The following is a 15,377-nucleotide window of genomic DNA, read 5'->3' as shown; positions in this document are numbered from 1 at the left end:
ACCATGTGTGTGGAGTGCCTGTAGAGACCAGAAGAAGCTATTTGATCCCCAGAAGTGGAGTAAACAGATGGTTGTAAGTTGCATGTGGGTGCTGGGAAACATGACCGAGTCCTGTGCAAGAGTAGTAAATGCACTTTACTGCTGAGCCAGCCCTCAGACTTAAGTTTTAAACTCCTTCATTGTAAAGAACGTTTACTGTATTTATTGTAAATAAAAGCATATAATGGATGCATTTATTTTTGTAGGCTTTGTTTGCACAGCTATGAAGTTACATTCCCATTGGGAGGCAGTGCACTGCTTCAGTGTACACTTGATTTGTGGTGCTGTATGTAAAGCAGGGCAGGGAGCAGAACCTCACTGTTAACTGTAGCCAGAGGTGTGTGTACTCACTTAAGGGCCAGTCACTGCGGAGGAGATTAGACAGCCGCGGACCTATCAGGACCTTCAACTGTTCAGTAAAGTAGTGAAAGCACACAGTGTGTAGGTATTTTTCTTTAATGACATCTCAGTAACATTTGTTATGAAATATGTAAGAATCATCTATTGAGAAACATGCAAACTATTTTAAGAAGTTTGTATTTGTGTAGGATTATAGTTCAATGGTAGAGTATTCATCTTGGCAATTTCCAAGACCTGCTTTCAATATCTAGCACAAAAATAATGAAACAGAAATCTGCAATATTGAGCCCTTTATTGTACCTGAGTAAGAATGTTAATATACAGGTGTACATTCATCTTTAACTAGTTTACAGATTTCTTCTGTCTCTAAAATCCTGTGGAAAACTTTTAGAATTTGATAGAATGATCCCTAAGATAATTTCTAAAGAAAATACAGTGGTACCTAGAAAATTTAGTAGTGCCACTACCATTTGAAATACTAAATTATGCTTAAGGTTTAAATGTGGCATTTGTTTATTTGGGAGAGTGGATGTGTATGCCACTGTGCTCTTGTGAAGGAAGCCAGGAGGATAGCTCATAGGAGTACATTCTTTCTTTTCACCACAGTGGTTCTGGGATTGAAATCCGGCATCAGTCTTACAGACAGATGACTTACTCAGTGCTTTCATCTTTCTGGCCCTAAAATTGTACTTTAAAAAACATTATAGCAATCAATATATTACACTGTTTTAAAGTTTATATATGAACCTATAGGAAGAGTAAGATAACAAAAAATATTTTACACAGATGAATGTTTTGCCTTTGTGGATGTTTGGGCATTCAGTGCACAAGGAGGCCAGCGAGGGCATTGGATCCCCAGGCACTGCAGTTACAGATGGTTGTGAGCTGACAGGTGGGAGTTTGGAATCACTTGGTCCTCAGGAAAGCAGGCTGTACTCTTCAGCTCCAGAATAGATGGTCTTGAAGTAAGGCTATCATATTAGTGTAGACCATAACTAAAGTTATTAGCCCATGGAACTACAAACATTTGTTAAGTATTTAGAACTTAGATGGATATTCTATTTCTTTCCACGTAAATTATAAATATAAGTTAAGTGTGAAAAAAGAGACAGACCATTTAAAAAACAAATACATGTGGCATGTTTTGCGTCTTTTAAGTAGGACTTGGTAAGACAGAAAGGCTATAAAGAAAGGATATAATGAGGTATCTGTATGTTAATAAAGAATGTGAAGTAAAAGTGGACAGCAAGAATACAAGTAATAAAAATAAGTTTGTTGTTTTTGACTTTAACATTTTAAGATACAGATATCTGCAAGTACTATTATCTGTTGGGGATTGGATTAATCTGTAATTTAGCAGATGTGTCAAATGGAAAAAAGTGTGTCTGAAGGAGGCAGAATGACTTGCTTTTTTGCTTTTAATTTTAAAAGATTCATCTCATTTCTAGCTATGCGCGTGCATGTGTGTGGGGTGGTATGTGCATGTGAAGGGAGGTGGAGGACCGAAGAGCACGGAGTCTCTGGGCTGGAGTTAGGAGAGATGGGAGCCTCTGGACAGCTGTGCTCAGGAGTGCACGCTGGCTTCTGCTACAGCAGTGTGTGAGTTAACGGCTGGGCTATATAACCGGCCCCGAGTGTGACTACCTTCATGAAAAAACTAAGAAAGCAAAATAAGCTATTTGGCTGCTAATGGTGGAATGCAAATAGGTATACATATTTGACTTTTGTTTTAAGTAGCCATTTGTGATTGTAGGAACATGCTGTTTAATACTTTGTGCTTATAGTTTGGCATTTCAGTCAGTTCTGAGTACTATCAGGCTTTCTCCTTGGAAGTGCTTTGGCTAGCCATGCCAGATACTTTCTCATATATATATATATACTTTCTCCCATATATATATATATATATATATATGAGAAAACTTTCAGAAAAGAAAACTTTCACAAGATGATATATAGTTCTGCAGTTGCAGACTAGTAGTGCTAACTTGTGACTTCTCAGTGTCTAAAAAAAGATCAGGTCATTGATCTTTTTTTAAGTCTAGATTTATGGATTTAAAGTGAAAATCCTTAGTAGGAATAATGGGTAAACTTCCCTTTGAAAGTCCAAGTGGTATGTGTAATTACTTGGAGAAGGGCTGGAACTCTAGAGGTGATGGGGTCTGGGAAGATGGAGCCAATAAATGAGGCTGACTAGGGTCCCATACAGTAGCTTTATTCAGAGCGTCAGATAATGTATGATAGCCCTGAAGGTTAAGACGAATAAACTGTACAATCATACAGATAAGCTCCGGGAGGCAAAGACATGTTTTTCCATAGAGTCATAAACAAATAATAGCCAGTTGTACTGAATAATCTGAAGTAAACTCACTCCTGTCCACTACACCTGGGAGGACATGAGAACAGTGCAAGAGCAGTTCCATGTTTTGAAGAAACTGTGGTCACAAGACTCTTGACTTGCTTTCTTGGAATTTTCTCATAAGCACTTAGAATTCCCCTCACATGAGTCCAGTTCTTGGACGTGTTCTGACAAAGGTTATCTTGTTTTAAGGGTAATTTTGTTCCCTGATTCTTTACTTACTTTAGGAGAGGGTTTTCCTCCTTGGGGAATGCACTCTATAATCCGTGAGCCCTCTTCTTTGGAAAGAACATTTTCCTCATATTTACACAAAATATTTGCAGTTTTCAGGGTGTAACATACACCCTGATATCTAGCTGATGTTTCTGTAGGAAGTGAGGATGTTGGGCCAGAACTTCTAATTTAGATTTCTTCCAGACACAAACTGAGGAAGAAAGTCAGGTGTCAGTCTCTTAAGGAAAGAGTGTTTTGTTGGCTTTGAGGCATAAATTTAAAAGTTCATTCACTGTTTTAAATAATGTTCAGTTTTAGGGTTATTAGTAAGATTTTATATGGATGAATTCCCTGTTTATGTGGTCTATGGTAAACTGTTGGTTTACACAATAATTATTTTTGATTATCCTCAAGTTACTGTTTTTCGGGGTAGAAATGAAGTACATTACAGGATGGGGTGACACCATGGATCAGATCCAGGACGTATTACCACTGAGCCACATCCCTGCCCGTGATACGCGTCTGCAGTAGCTTCATTTTAGATGTTACCTAATGTGTGGGAGTGTGCATGAGTGCTTAATGGTTTGATTTTAGAAACAGTTGGTTTTTGAATTTTATTTTTCAACAGGAGAATCTCATGTACGTAGCTGATCCAGAGTCTTTTGAAGTAAATACAAAAGATATGGATAGTACATTGAGTCGAGCATCTAGAGCAATAAAAAAGACTTCGAAAAAGGTGAGTTCTGTTGAAATTGTGCACATATCTCTAAAATGTGCTTTTCACATTAAATTAAAAGAATGCTGCCTTCAACACCAATAGTCTAGAGCTGTTGTGAGGACCTGAGTTCTGTCTCTAGAACCTACGAAGCGGGGCATTGAGACACTGATAATCCTAGGTCTGAGGAGGCAGGCAGAGTCAGGAACATTCCTGGAGTTTGACGGTCAGTTAGTGTAACCTACTTGGTGAGTTCCATGGCAGTAGAGATCCCATCTTTAACAAGAAAAAATTAGAAAGCACCTGATACACATGAGGGGGCCCTGTACCTGTATGTGCACGCGTGCACGAGCGCGTGCGCGTGCGCACACACAAACACACACACACACACACACACCAGTCTACAACAGAACTGATCTACTACAGTACTTGGAAATGACGCACAGATTACATTTCATAATGTTCAGTGACTTCTCTGTCACAGCACTTACAAACAGCTTGTTGCATTCTTGTTGCAGTGGCTGTTGTATGAACCAGACATGAGTGAGTTGTTGGTGTTTTAGATATAAATGCATTTATATTCATCTTAAATAATGCCAAAAACGGTATTCAGCAAGTATGGCTTGAGTTAGGAAACCTAGGATCTATTCATGTTATCATCTTACATTAGAAATGGGAAGTAGAAGTGAGCCGGGTGTGCTGGTGTACTACACCTTTGATATCAGTACTTGAGAGGCAGGGGCGGGTGGGTCTCTTAAGTTCCAGGCCTGCCTGGGGGCTGTGTAGAGAGAATATGTCTCAAAAAACCCCAAAAGAGTAGGAGTTTCAGAGAGCCAGAGGACATTTGCAGACTTATAGCTGTGTTTTGTTTCCTTTTGAAGGGGAAGCCCTGTCCTACCTTTATATCTGCCCTCACTTAACACATGTAGCATAGTAGACAAACTAGGTAGAGTATGATTCAGAAACTCCTTCACTGGGGTTTAAGTGATTTTGGATTGCACATCTACACTGTGGCAGATAAGAGAAAATTCTTACCTGAGGTATAGCTGAGGATAAAGCACACAGAAGTCCTGGGTCCAGTCCCAGCCCTACAAACAGGAAAATAGAAGAAAACAAGCAACACAACAAGCCCTACGTACTTGTGTTCTATTAGCTACTGTCCTCCCTGCTTTCTCCCATTGGAGTTCAGTGCCCCGCCCGACCTGCACACTGCGTGTGCCAGAGAGAAGCCGACCACATCCTATTGTGGAAAGTGATAGATTGTTGGCTTACTTTATGTAGACAAATTGTTATGGACCATCTTATGTTTGTCTATCTATAACTAATACTAAACGCTTTTAAACTTCAGGTTACAAGGGCATTCTCTTTTTCCAAAACCCCCAAGAGAACCCTGCGGATGGCTCTTTCATCATCCCACAGCTCAGAGGGAAGGAGTCCTCCGAGTAGTGGCAAACTTGCTGTGAGCCGTCTGTCCAGCACATCATCCTTAGCAGTAAGTATTGGCTTAATGTGGTAGGACCTTCTTAGATGCATACGATAGTGTACTCTAATAATATAAAGCAATCTTCTATTTTTGTTTTTTTTTAAAACTTTTAGATAGTTTTTAATTGAAAGGTTTAGATTAGCTTATGAAGTAATGAAGTTTGTTTTATTGTCCAAACATTTAACTTTTATTTTACTTACAAAAGAAACTGAAAGATCCCCCTCCTCCCTTTATTTTTAGACAGGGTCTATGTAGCCTTTGCTATCATGGAACTACTATGTAGACCAGGCTGGCCTCAAACTCTCAGATCTGCCTATCCAAATGCTGAACTCAAAGGTGTGTACACCCATGCCCAGCTAAGAGTCTCCTTTTATTTAGTTAGATGCATACCTATTATATAGTTTATTAGATGTGGAAGTTTTATTATACCTGACACATACTCTAATTTCCATAAGAAGAGAAGCCTGTTTTGGCCTGGCTTTTCACTTTATAAATGTTATATTTCTATTTGATGAGTTCCAATAACATTGGGCTAAGGTTTAATTTCTTTTCAGTTGGCTTGATGTATAGGATGTAATCTCTGCAACTGAAGTACAGAGATTTCTCGGGACTCTAAAGTCAGGCAGATATTTAAGTGCTCCTGAACAGTCTGCGTTCAGTGTTGGAATGATTAGGTGAAGACGGTTTTTTGTAGCAGTGTCACATCATCAAAGTAGCTGTGTTCCTACTGAATGATTAGTAACTTGAGCTCCTAAGGCTCAGGAATCAAGTGGCTGTCAGGTCAATAATGCTTACCTCAGAGATCCATTATATAATCTAAATTATATAATTCATATGTATATAAATTATATATAAAATAATGCATATAAGTCATACATACTGAAGTGCAGGACAGCAGGTAGGTAATAGTTAAAGAGCAGGAAAACCCAAGTTTTCAAAGGCTTGCTTTGGTGTTTACTACTGTGTAGTTTGTAGCAAGTTTCACTAAAGCTCACTTTTCTCAGTGAACAAGTCTACAGTACTGGCGAGGTGAACTAAGTGTATGTTATGTGCTTCGTATCTGGGGCACGATGTGCTCTAATATTAATGAGTAGTTAGTTTTGTGTCATACAAAACTAGTACAGGTTAGGAACAAATACGGGGAAAAGTTAGTTTTTAAAAGCTAATTGAAGTCTTTAACACTTGAAAGAGTTAGAGCCAAAACTGAGTGTTTGTAAACAGCTCATTTGGTAGTGTTTGTCTTAGGTGCCTAAGGCACCCAGCACATGCTAACCACACACCTTCAGTCCCAGCATGCAGCGGAGTGGAGGCAGAGCCAGAAGTCCAAGGTCAGCCTCTATGTAGCTATCGAAAGGATTCTGTCTTTAAGAAAACAAATTTTTTAGACAGGAGAAGAAAATGAAAAAAAAAAAAGTGTGCTGCATTTCTATTCAGTTTTCACGTGGAGTTAAATATACACCCATGAAAATGCACACATACACATATAGGGACTTTGCATCTAGTACAACACTCTTTGGGAGTATATGACTTAGTCTTAGATTATTTCCATGATGTCTTTTTTTTTTTTTTTAAGATTTATTTCTTTATTTTATGTATATGTGTGCACCATTGCTCTCTTCTGACACACCAGAAGAGGGCATCAGATCCCATTACAGGTGGCTGTGAGCCACCATATGGTTGCTGGGAATAGAACTCAGAACCTCTGGAAGAGCAGTCAGTGCTCTTAACCGCTGAGCCATGTCTCCAGGCCCCATGATGTCATCTTTTATCCTTCCTAATTTGGGTTTAATAATCCAGAAGAGGGGCCTGGAGAAGAGGGCTCAGCAGTTAAGACATTTCCCGCTCTTTCAGAATACCCAAGTTTGGTACCCAGGACCCATGTGAGGTAGCACATAGCACACCGCACACACTTGCCTTAAAGCATCTGTGCAGTCTAAGGTGCTAAGCCCCCAAGCCTGAGGACCCAAGTTTTTTTTTTTTTTTTTTAATTTTTTTATTGGATGTTTTATTTACATTTCATATATTGTTCCCTTACCCCATCCCCCACCCACCCAGGAACCCCCTATCCCCTCACCCCTCCTCCTTCTTCTCTGTGGATGTAACCTCTATCTACCCCCCCCCACTCCCACCTCCCCACCCTCAAAATTCCCACCCCCTGGGGCATCCAGCCTTCATGTGGTCAAGGTTCTCTTCTTCCACCTATGCCTAGCAGGGCCCTCCACTCTTACGTATTCAGCTGAAGCCCTGGATCCCTCTCTAAGTGCTCCCAGGCTGGTGGTTTAGACCCTGGGAGCTCTGGTTGGTTGGTATTGTTGCTCTCCTCATGGTGCCGCAAACCCTTTCAGCTCCTTCAGTCTTCACTCTAACTCCTCCATTGAGAACACCATGGTCAGTTCAATGGCTAGTTGTGAGCATCTGCCTCTGAATATGTCAGACTCTTGCAGACCTCTGAGGAGACATCCATATCAGGCTCTTATCAGCATGCACTTCCTGACTTCCACATCAGCATCTACCTTTGGTGACTGCACATGGGATGGATACTCAGGTGGAATGGTCTTCAGACGGCCCCTCCTTCAGTTTCTGTCCCTCACTTTGTCTCCATATTTGCTCCCTTGAGTATTTTGTTGCTCCTTCTAAGAAGGACTGAACCACTCCCACTTGGTCTTCCTTCTTTATGAGCTTCATGTGGCCTGTTAGTTGCATCTTGGGCATTTCAAGGTTCTGGGCTAATATCCAATAATCAGTGAGTGAATACCATGTGTGTTCTTTTGTGATTGGCTTACCTCACTCAGGATGATAATTTATAGTTCCATCCATTTACCTAGGAACCTTTCGAATTCATTGTTTTTAATAGCTGAGTAATACTCCACTGTGTAAATATACCACATTTTTTGAATCCATTCCTCAGTTGAAGGACATCTGGGTTCTTTCCAGCTCCTGGCTATTATAAATAAGGCTGCTATGAACATAGTTGAGCATATGTCCTTGTTATATGTTCGAGCATCTTCTGGGTATATGCCTAGGAGTGGTATAGCTGGATCCTATGTCCAATTTTCTGAGGAACCGCCAGACTGATTTCCAAAGTGGTTGCACCATCTTGCAGTCCCTCCAGCAATGGAGGAGTGTTCTTCTTTCTCCACACCCTCGCCAGCATCTACTATCACCTGAGTTTTTAATCTTAGCCATTCTGACTGGTGTGAGATGGAATCTCAGGGTTGTTTTGATTTGCATTTCCCTGACGACTAAGGATACTGAACATTTCTTTAGGTGCTTCTTGGCCACTCGAGTTTTCATCTGATCCTGGGCTTTTTTTAGTGGGGAGACTTTTAATGACTGCTGCTATTTCCTGAGGGTTTATGGGACTATTTAGATGGTTTATCTGCTCCTGGTTTAACTTCGGTACCTGGTATCTGTCTAGGAAATTGTCCATTTCATCCAGGTTTTCCAGTTTTGTTGAGTATAGGCCTTTGTAGTAGGATCTGATGATTTTTTGAATTTCTTCAGTTTCTGTTGTTATGTCTCCCTTTTCAGTTCTGATTTTATTAATTTGGAATCTGTCTCTGTGCCCTCTGGTTAATCTGGCTAACGGTTTATCTATCTTGATTTTCTCAAAGAACCAGCTCCTGGTTTTATTGATATTTTGTATTGTTCTTTCTGTTTCTGTTTGGTTGATTTCAGCCCTGAGTTTGATTATTTCCTGCCTTCTACTCCTCCTGGGTGTATTTGCTTCTTTTTGTGCTAGAGCTTTTAATTGTGGAGTCAAGTTGTTTGTGTGTGCTCTTTCCAGTTTCTTTTTGTAGGCACTTAGAGCTATGAGTTTTCCTTTTAGCACTACCTTCATGGAGTCCCACAAGTTTTGGTATGATGTGTCCTCATTTTCATTGAATTCTAAAAAGTCTTTAATTTCTTTCTTTATTTCTTCCTTGACCAAGTCATCATTGAATAGAGAGTTGTTCAGTTTCCATGTGCACTTGGGTTTTCCATTGGTTTTGTCATTATTAAAGACCAGTCTTAGTCCGTGGTGATCTGATAAGATGCAAGGGATTATTTCAATCTTTTTGTATCTGTAGAGGCCTGTTTTGTGACCAATTATATGGCCTATTTTGTAGAAGGTACCATGAGGTGCTGAGAAAAAGGTATATTCTTTTGTTTTAGGATGAAATGTTCTATAGATGTCTGTTAAGTCCATTTGGTTCATAACTTCTGTTAATGTCAAAGTGTCTCGGTTTAGTTTCTGTTTCCATGATCTGTCCATTGCTGAGAGTGGGCTGTTGAAATCCCCCACTATTATTGTTTGAGGTGTAATGTGTGTTTTGAGCTTTAGTAAAGTTTCTTTTATGTATGTAAGTGCCCTTGCATTTGGAGCATAGATGTTCAGAATTGAGAGTTCACCTTGGTAGATTTTTCCTTTGTGTATGAAGTGTCCTTCCTTATCTTTCTTGATTAATTTTGGATGAAAGTCGATTTTATTTGCTATTAGAATGGCTACTCCAGCTTGTTTCTTGGGACCATTGACTTGAAAATTGTTTTCCACTCTTTTATTCTGAGATATAGTGTCTGTCTTTGTCACTGAGGTGTGTTTCCTGTATGCAGCAAAGTTCTGGGTCTTGTTTGTGTATCCAGTCTGATAGTCTGCGTCTTTTTATTGAGGAATTGAGACCATTGATGTTAAGAGATATTAAGGAAAAATGATTGTGGCTTCCTGTTATTTTTGCTATTAGAGATAAAGTTATGTTTGTATAGTTATCTTCTTTTGGGGTTGTTGGAAGATTACTTCCTTGCTTTTTCTAGGTTGTAGTTTCCCTCCTTGTGTTGGCATTTTCCATCAATTATCCTTTGAAGTGCTGGGTTTGTGAGAAGATAATGTGCAAATTTGGTTTTGTCATGGAATATCTTGGTTTCACCATCTACAGTGATTGAGAGTTTTGCTGGGTATAGTAATCTGGGCTGGCAATTGTATTCTCTTAAGGTCTGTATGATGTCAGTCCAGGCTCTTCTGGATTTTATAGTCTTTGGTGAGAAGTCTGGTGTAATTCTTATTGGTCTGCCTTTTTTATGTTACTTGACCTTTTTCTTTTTTTTTTTTTCTTTCTTTTTTTTGTTTTTTGTTTTTTGTTTTTTCGAGACAAGGTTTCTCTGTGTAGTCCTGGCTGTCCTGAAACTCACTCTGTAGACCAGGCTGGCCTTGAACTCAGAAATCCACCTGCCTCTGCCTCCGAAGTGCTGGGATTAAAGGCGTGGGCCACCACCGCCCGGCTTACCTTTTCCCTTACTGCTTTTAGTAATTTTTCTTTGTTTTTTGCATCTGATATTTTGATTATTATGTGACGGGAGGTATTTCTTTTCTGGTCTAGTCTATTTGGTGTTCTGTAGGCTTCTTGTATGTTTATGGGCATCTTGTTCTTTAGGTTAGGGAAGTTTTCCTCAATAATTTTGTTGAAGATATTACTGGCCCTTTAAGTTGGGACTCTTCATTGTCATCTATACCTATTATCCTTAGGTTTGGTCTTCTCATTGTGTCCTGGATTTCCTGGATGTTTTGAGTTAGGAGTTTTTTGCATTTTGCATTTTCTTTGACAACTGTGTCAATATTTTCCACCGTATCTTCTGCATTTGAGATTCTCTCTTCTATCTCTTGTATTTGGTTGGTGATGCTTTCGTCTATGACTCCTGATCTCTTTCTTAGGTTTTCTATCTCCATGTTTGTCTCCCTTTGAGCTTTCTTTATTGTTTCTATTTCCATTTTCAGATCCTGAATGTTTTTGTTTAATTCCTTCTTTGTGTTTTCTTGCATTTCTTTAAGGGATTTCCGTGATTCCTCTTTAAGGGCTTCTGCCTGTTTACTTGTACTCTCCTGTATTTCTTCAAGGGAGTTACTTAATTCCTTCTTATAATCCTCTATCATCATCATGAGAAGTGATTTTAATTCTGAATCTTGCTTTTCAGGTGCGATGGGGTGTCCAGAGCTTGCTATATTGGGAGAACTGGGTACAGATGATGCCAAGAAACTTTGGTTTCTGTTGCTTATGTTCTTGCACTTGCCTTTCACCATCTGGTTAACTCTAGTGTTACCTGCCCTCACTGTGTAAGACTGGAGTCTGTATTTCCAGTTATCTTGCTTGTTGCAGAGCTCCTCAGAGTCCAGATGTCTCTGTGGTGTTATGTTCCTAATCTCCTGGGTGGAAGAACTCCTGGGACTCAGGCCGCCTCTTGTATCTGGAAATCCTTCTGCTCTGAGTGCAGTGGCTCTTCTAGGATGACTCAGGATTCAGTATCTCCACAGGATAGGAGCTGACTGACTCTGTGTCTACCCCAGCCCAAAGGACCAGGCAGGGGTGGAAGGGAAGTGGAATTCTGGAGGGGCGGGGTTTGGGTAGTTGCTGTGCCCTTAATGTTCCTGGCTCCCAGATGTATCTCTGGGGCTTAGGGAGTGAGATGAAGTTCTTACTGGCTGCTCTGAGTGCAGTGGCTCTTCTGGGATGACTCAGAATTCAGTTTCTCCACAGGACAGGAGCTGACTGACTCTGTGTCTACCCCAGCCCAAAGGACCAGGCAGGGGCGGAAGGGAAGTGGAATTCCGGAGGGGCGGGGTTTGGGTAGCTGCTGTGTCCTGAATGTCCCTGGCTCCCAGATGTATCTCTGGGGCTTAGGGAGTGAGATGGAGTTCTTACTGGCTGCTCTGAGTGCAGTGGCTCCTCTAGGATGACTCAGGATTCAGTATCTCCACAGGACAGGAGCAGACCGACTCTCTGTCTGCCCCAGCCCAAAGGACCAGGCAGGGGCGGAAGGGAGGACTCAAGTTTTTAACTAAAGAACCTACTGACTCTCACAGACTTAACACTGAACCATCAGTGCCTCACAGAAGAAAAGACACTAGTGCTGTTACTAAGCTGGAGTCTTCTGGTGAAGTTAATTAACATCTGCTGAATCAGTCAGTCATCTAGCTTTTGTTTGAGAATGATAAACTAGTTTTAATTGTGTTTTATTCTGACTTCTTTTCCTTTTATATTTAAAGAGACTGGAACTGCTAGTGTCTTGATTGTCATGTTAATTAGTAGATGGTAAGAATGGTAGGCATGGCTCTGAACTCTGCTATAAGTTTTGAGAAAAAAATGTAAATTATATTTGTCTCATCTTTTATAGGGTATTCCATCTCCCTCCCTTGTCAGCCTCCCTTCTTTCTTTGAACGGAGAAGTCATACATTAAGTCGATCTACAACTCACTTGATATGAAACTTAAATCCCGTGGGACCTTATACTTCAATAAGATGCTGACTTACATGGTACTTTGAATTAGCACTTGGTAAAAGTTGTAGAGAAGATAAGTAACACTAACCAACACTGTTTTATTTTCTTGAAATACATTTTTCAAGATAGTCTATGTAAAAAAAAATACTGACTTTGATGTAATTTATCTCTGTTTGAATCTCACATCTGAAGAGCAGTGACTTAAGTTATTCTGATAATCAGTAGCTTTGTAACCCTGATGCAGTAAACTCCTGGTGGGTGCAAAACACTACTGTGTGTTTGTATAGTATCTTGAATGAATTTTTGGAAGTACATATTTGTGTATCTCAGTTTGTACAGAGATTAAACAGCAATTCGATACTTGCTGAATAAAAACCTCTGATTACATTCTAGAGGCTTGTTCAGTTGGCTTGTTTGATGTACGTAACTGTTCTTTTGCAGTTTATTTTCTTTTAAAATAAGAGACCTAACACATGAATTTTAGAAGATACAACATTATTAACCATATATTAAGATCATTTGGAATTTTTTTTTGCAAATTGAGATAAGTAGAGAGGTTACAAAACATTGTATATGTTACGAAGATAAGATATTAGTATGTACTTTATAATTGTTTCAGAGACTTTTTATTTTTATTTTCTTGTTCTAGACACTAGCAAATCTTGATTTAGTTTTGGCTACTGAATTGAACTTATTTCAAAGGATAAGACCATGAAAAAACTGTGTTAAGAATTGCTTCTGTTCTCTGTACAGTTGTTCTGAAGTTGTCTTCAGTTTTGCTAATCGCCTGTGAAATGCATAGATATATTGTGTGGTCAACTTTTTGTTCTGGTCATATCATTAAATATAAGATTGGAAATTTATTGTCAAAAGTTTTGGGAGTCTGCCACTATCTTCTAGTGTAGTATTTCTTATAGTCAGGAATACAGAATAACTGGGTTCCTATGGCCAAGTGTGTTTTATTTCCTACATGTTCAAGGTAGTATTACAAGTCCCCTTGTTACATAATTTTCAATAATCTGCGTTAATAGCTTAACTGACTGGATTTTTTTCTGTACCATGTATGTGCCACTTCACAGGATAGTAAATGACCTCATTTTGCTATATTTTAAAAGCAGTTATATTAGCAAGAACTTTGTAAATAAATAGCTTTAAAATGCGAGTGTCTTTTATGTGTCCTGTTCTAATTTCTTCAGAGAAATTTTCATAGACATGTGAATGCTTCTTTAGTCTCTGGACTGTTTTGTATGTATCTTATTCATCTGTTTAACTAATGGTTTTGAGTATTTGTATACTGGGCTGTGTGTAGTATGGGGGTGGTTAAGCTCAACTTTACAGAAGGGTGTAAATCCTGGATTACATTTAAAATTTGCATTTATGTTTATGTATACACTTTTCCTCCAGGAGAAAACACATAGCCATTCTTGTTTTATTGGAGATGGAAGTATTGTCCTGCCACCAAAGACTGAGTTTTTCAGGGGAAGAAATAACAGAAGTTTAGAACTTGGAAAACTATTGGGTGTAATGTTTGAAAATATCAAATAAGGAAATGTCTGGGTTTTATCATTAACTGTCTGCTGTAGGGCATTGGAACGTTCCCATTATCAGATAAAGGCAGACTGCTTATGTAGTAAAAGCATTAAGAGTCTGTATCATGCAGAATTATCAGCACCTTTTCCTTCTACTTAGAAAGTAACACATGTCTTATTTGTTATTAAAACCTTTACAATTGCCTTAAGGTTTTTAGACCGTCAGATAGTGTTCTTTCAAGAATGCAAGGGTGGTTTAATATCAAGATATTTATTGATATCATTTATATTGACCATGAAGGTTAGAGATAATAATTAATCACCAAGTTTCAAAAGGTTGATTAATAATATTCTTCCATAGTTCTGTTCTGAGGACCACTTGGCAGCACAAACAGAGCAACTATATTTGCTGGAGATTAGACCCACTTTCTCTTGTTACAGAGACAAACCACCACTGAGCTATCTGTGTTGCTAGCCCGGACACTGTGCATTTCTTTATGAACTATAACAAAGAATTATGCTAGTATGTAACCAAGAAGAAAATGACATGGTGGAAATCATTAGTATGAGAAATTGAAAACTAAAAGTCTATTCATGTTAGGGAATTCATTCTGTTTCATTCTGTTGAGGAATAGGAATTGGTACCTTGGGGCTATGGAATGTTCTGGAGGTGATACCTTGAGAAAGTGGATGATTATGTACAGATATCTCACAAATCCTAAAATTTAAGATATGATCTTGCCAGCCGAAACAGCTTTAAGCATATCTCACAGTTTCAAGCAACAGAAAAAGGCTGACTTGAAAGTAAGCTTGCAATTAAAATAGGTGAAGCGTGAAAGGTGGCTAGATGACCAAGTAGAAAGTAATGGATCAATACAAAAATACATACGTACCTAGATGCAGATGCTCAGGGCCAAAGGGATGCATGCCCTAGTGGGTAACAAGTACATGCTCTACACGTTTGTGTGAGGACCTCCCTCAGCTCAGATCCTCAGAATCCATGTTAAATCCTGGCATGGCTCTGTGTGCTTGTAACCTCAGCACTGGGAGGCAGATGGTGGATCGTGAGACCACAATGCTAGCCCAACCCAGCCCAAAGGTAAGCTTCTGGCTCACAGTCCCATCTCAAGGCAATGGTATCTATAGAGAATAAAAGAGGAAGGCACCTGCTGGTCTTCTGTGGCCTCTGTGTTTGTAAGTGCATGTAACACACACACACACACACACACACACACACACTGATAGTAAAGAGCTCGTAATGGATAATAGACCAGCATGATTATATTTAATAAAATCTGTAGTGAGGGGTTGGAGTGAAGGCTCAGCAGTTAAGAGCACATGATAACTTAAAATGAGTTATATCTTCAGGTCCATGGATGGTTCTGTGGAGATATATATATATATATATATATATATATATATATATATATATAT

At 39.3% G+C, this 15,377-nt stretch overlaps 1 protein-coding gene across 3 annotated transcripts in view; it reads left to right on the top strand.

Moving 5' to 3' along the window:
• Positions 1 to 13,578, top strand: part of Ect2 (epithelial cell transforming 2) — a 59,999-nt gene extending 46,421 nt beyond the window's left edge. For all 3 annotated transcript variants that reach the window (XM_028760748.1, XM_028760814.1, XM_028760696.1), the window contains 3 exons: positions 3,597 to 3,704; positions 5,032 to 5,175; positions 12,310 to 13,578. In XM_028760748.1, the coding sequence (XP_028616581.1) occupies positions 3,597 to 3,704; positions 5,032 to 5,175; positions 12,310 to 12,399 (342 nt within the window). In that variant the 3' untranslated portion in view covers positions 12,400 to 13,578. The remainder of the gene's footprint in view (positions 1 to 3,596; positions 3,705 to 5,031; positions 5,176 to 12,309) is intronic.
• The last annotated feature ends 1,799 nt before the right edge of the window (positions 13,579 to 15,377 follow it).

This window comes from Grammomys surdaster, unplaced genomic scaffold (assembly GCF_004785775.1).
Source record: "Grammomys surdaster isolate TR1022 unplaced genomic scaffold, NIH_TR_1.0 62, whole genome shotgun sequence".
In the NCBI taxonomy this organism is placed as follows: Eukaryota; Metazoa; Chordata; class Mammalia; order Rodentia; family Muridae; genus Grammomys; species Grammomys surdaster.
The sequence above is the reverse complement of the archived record's forward strand: the minus strand, read 5'-3'. Positions and strand labels throughout refer to the sequence as shown.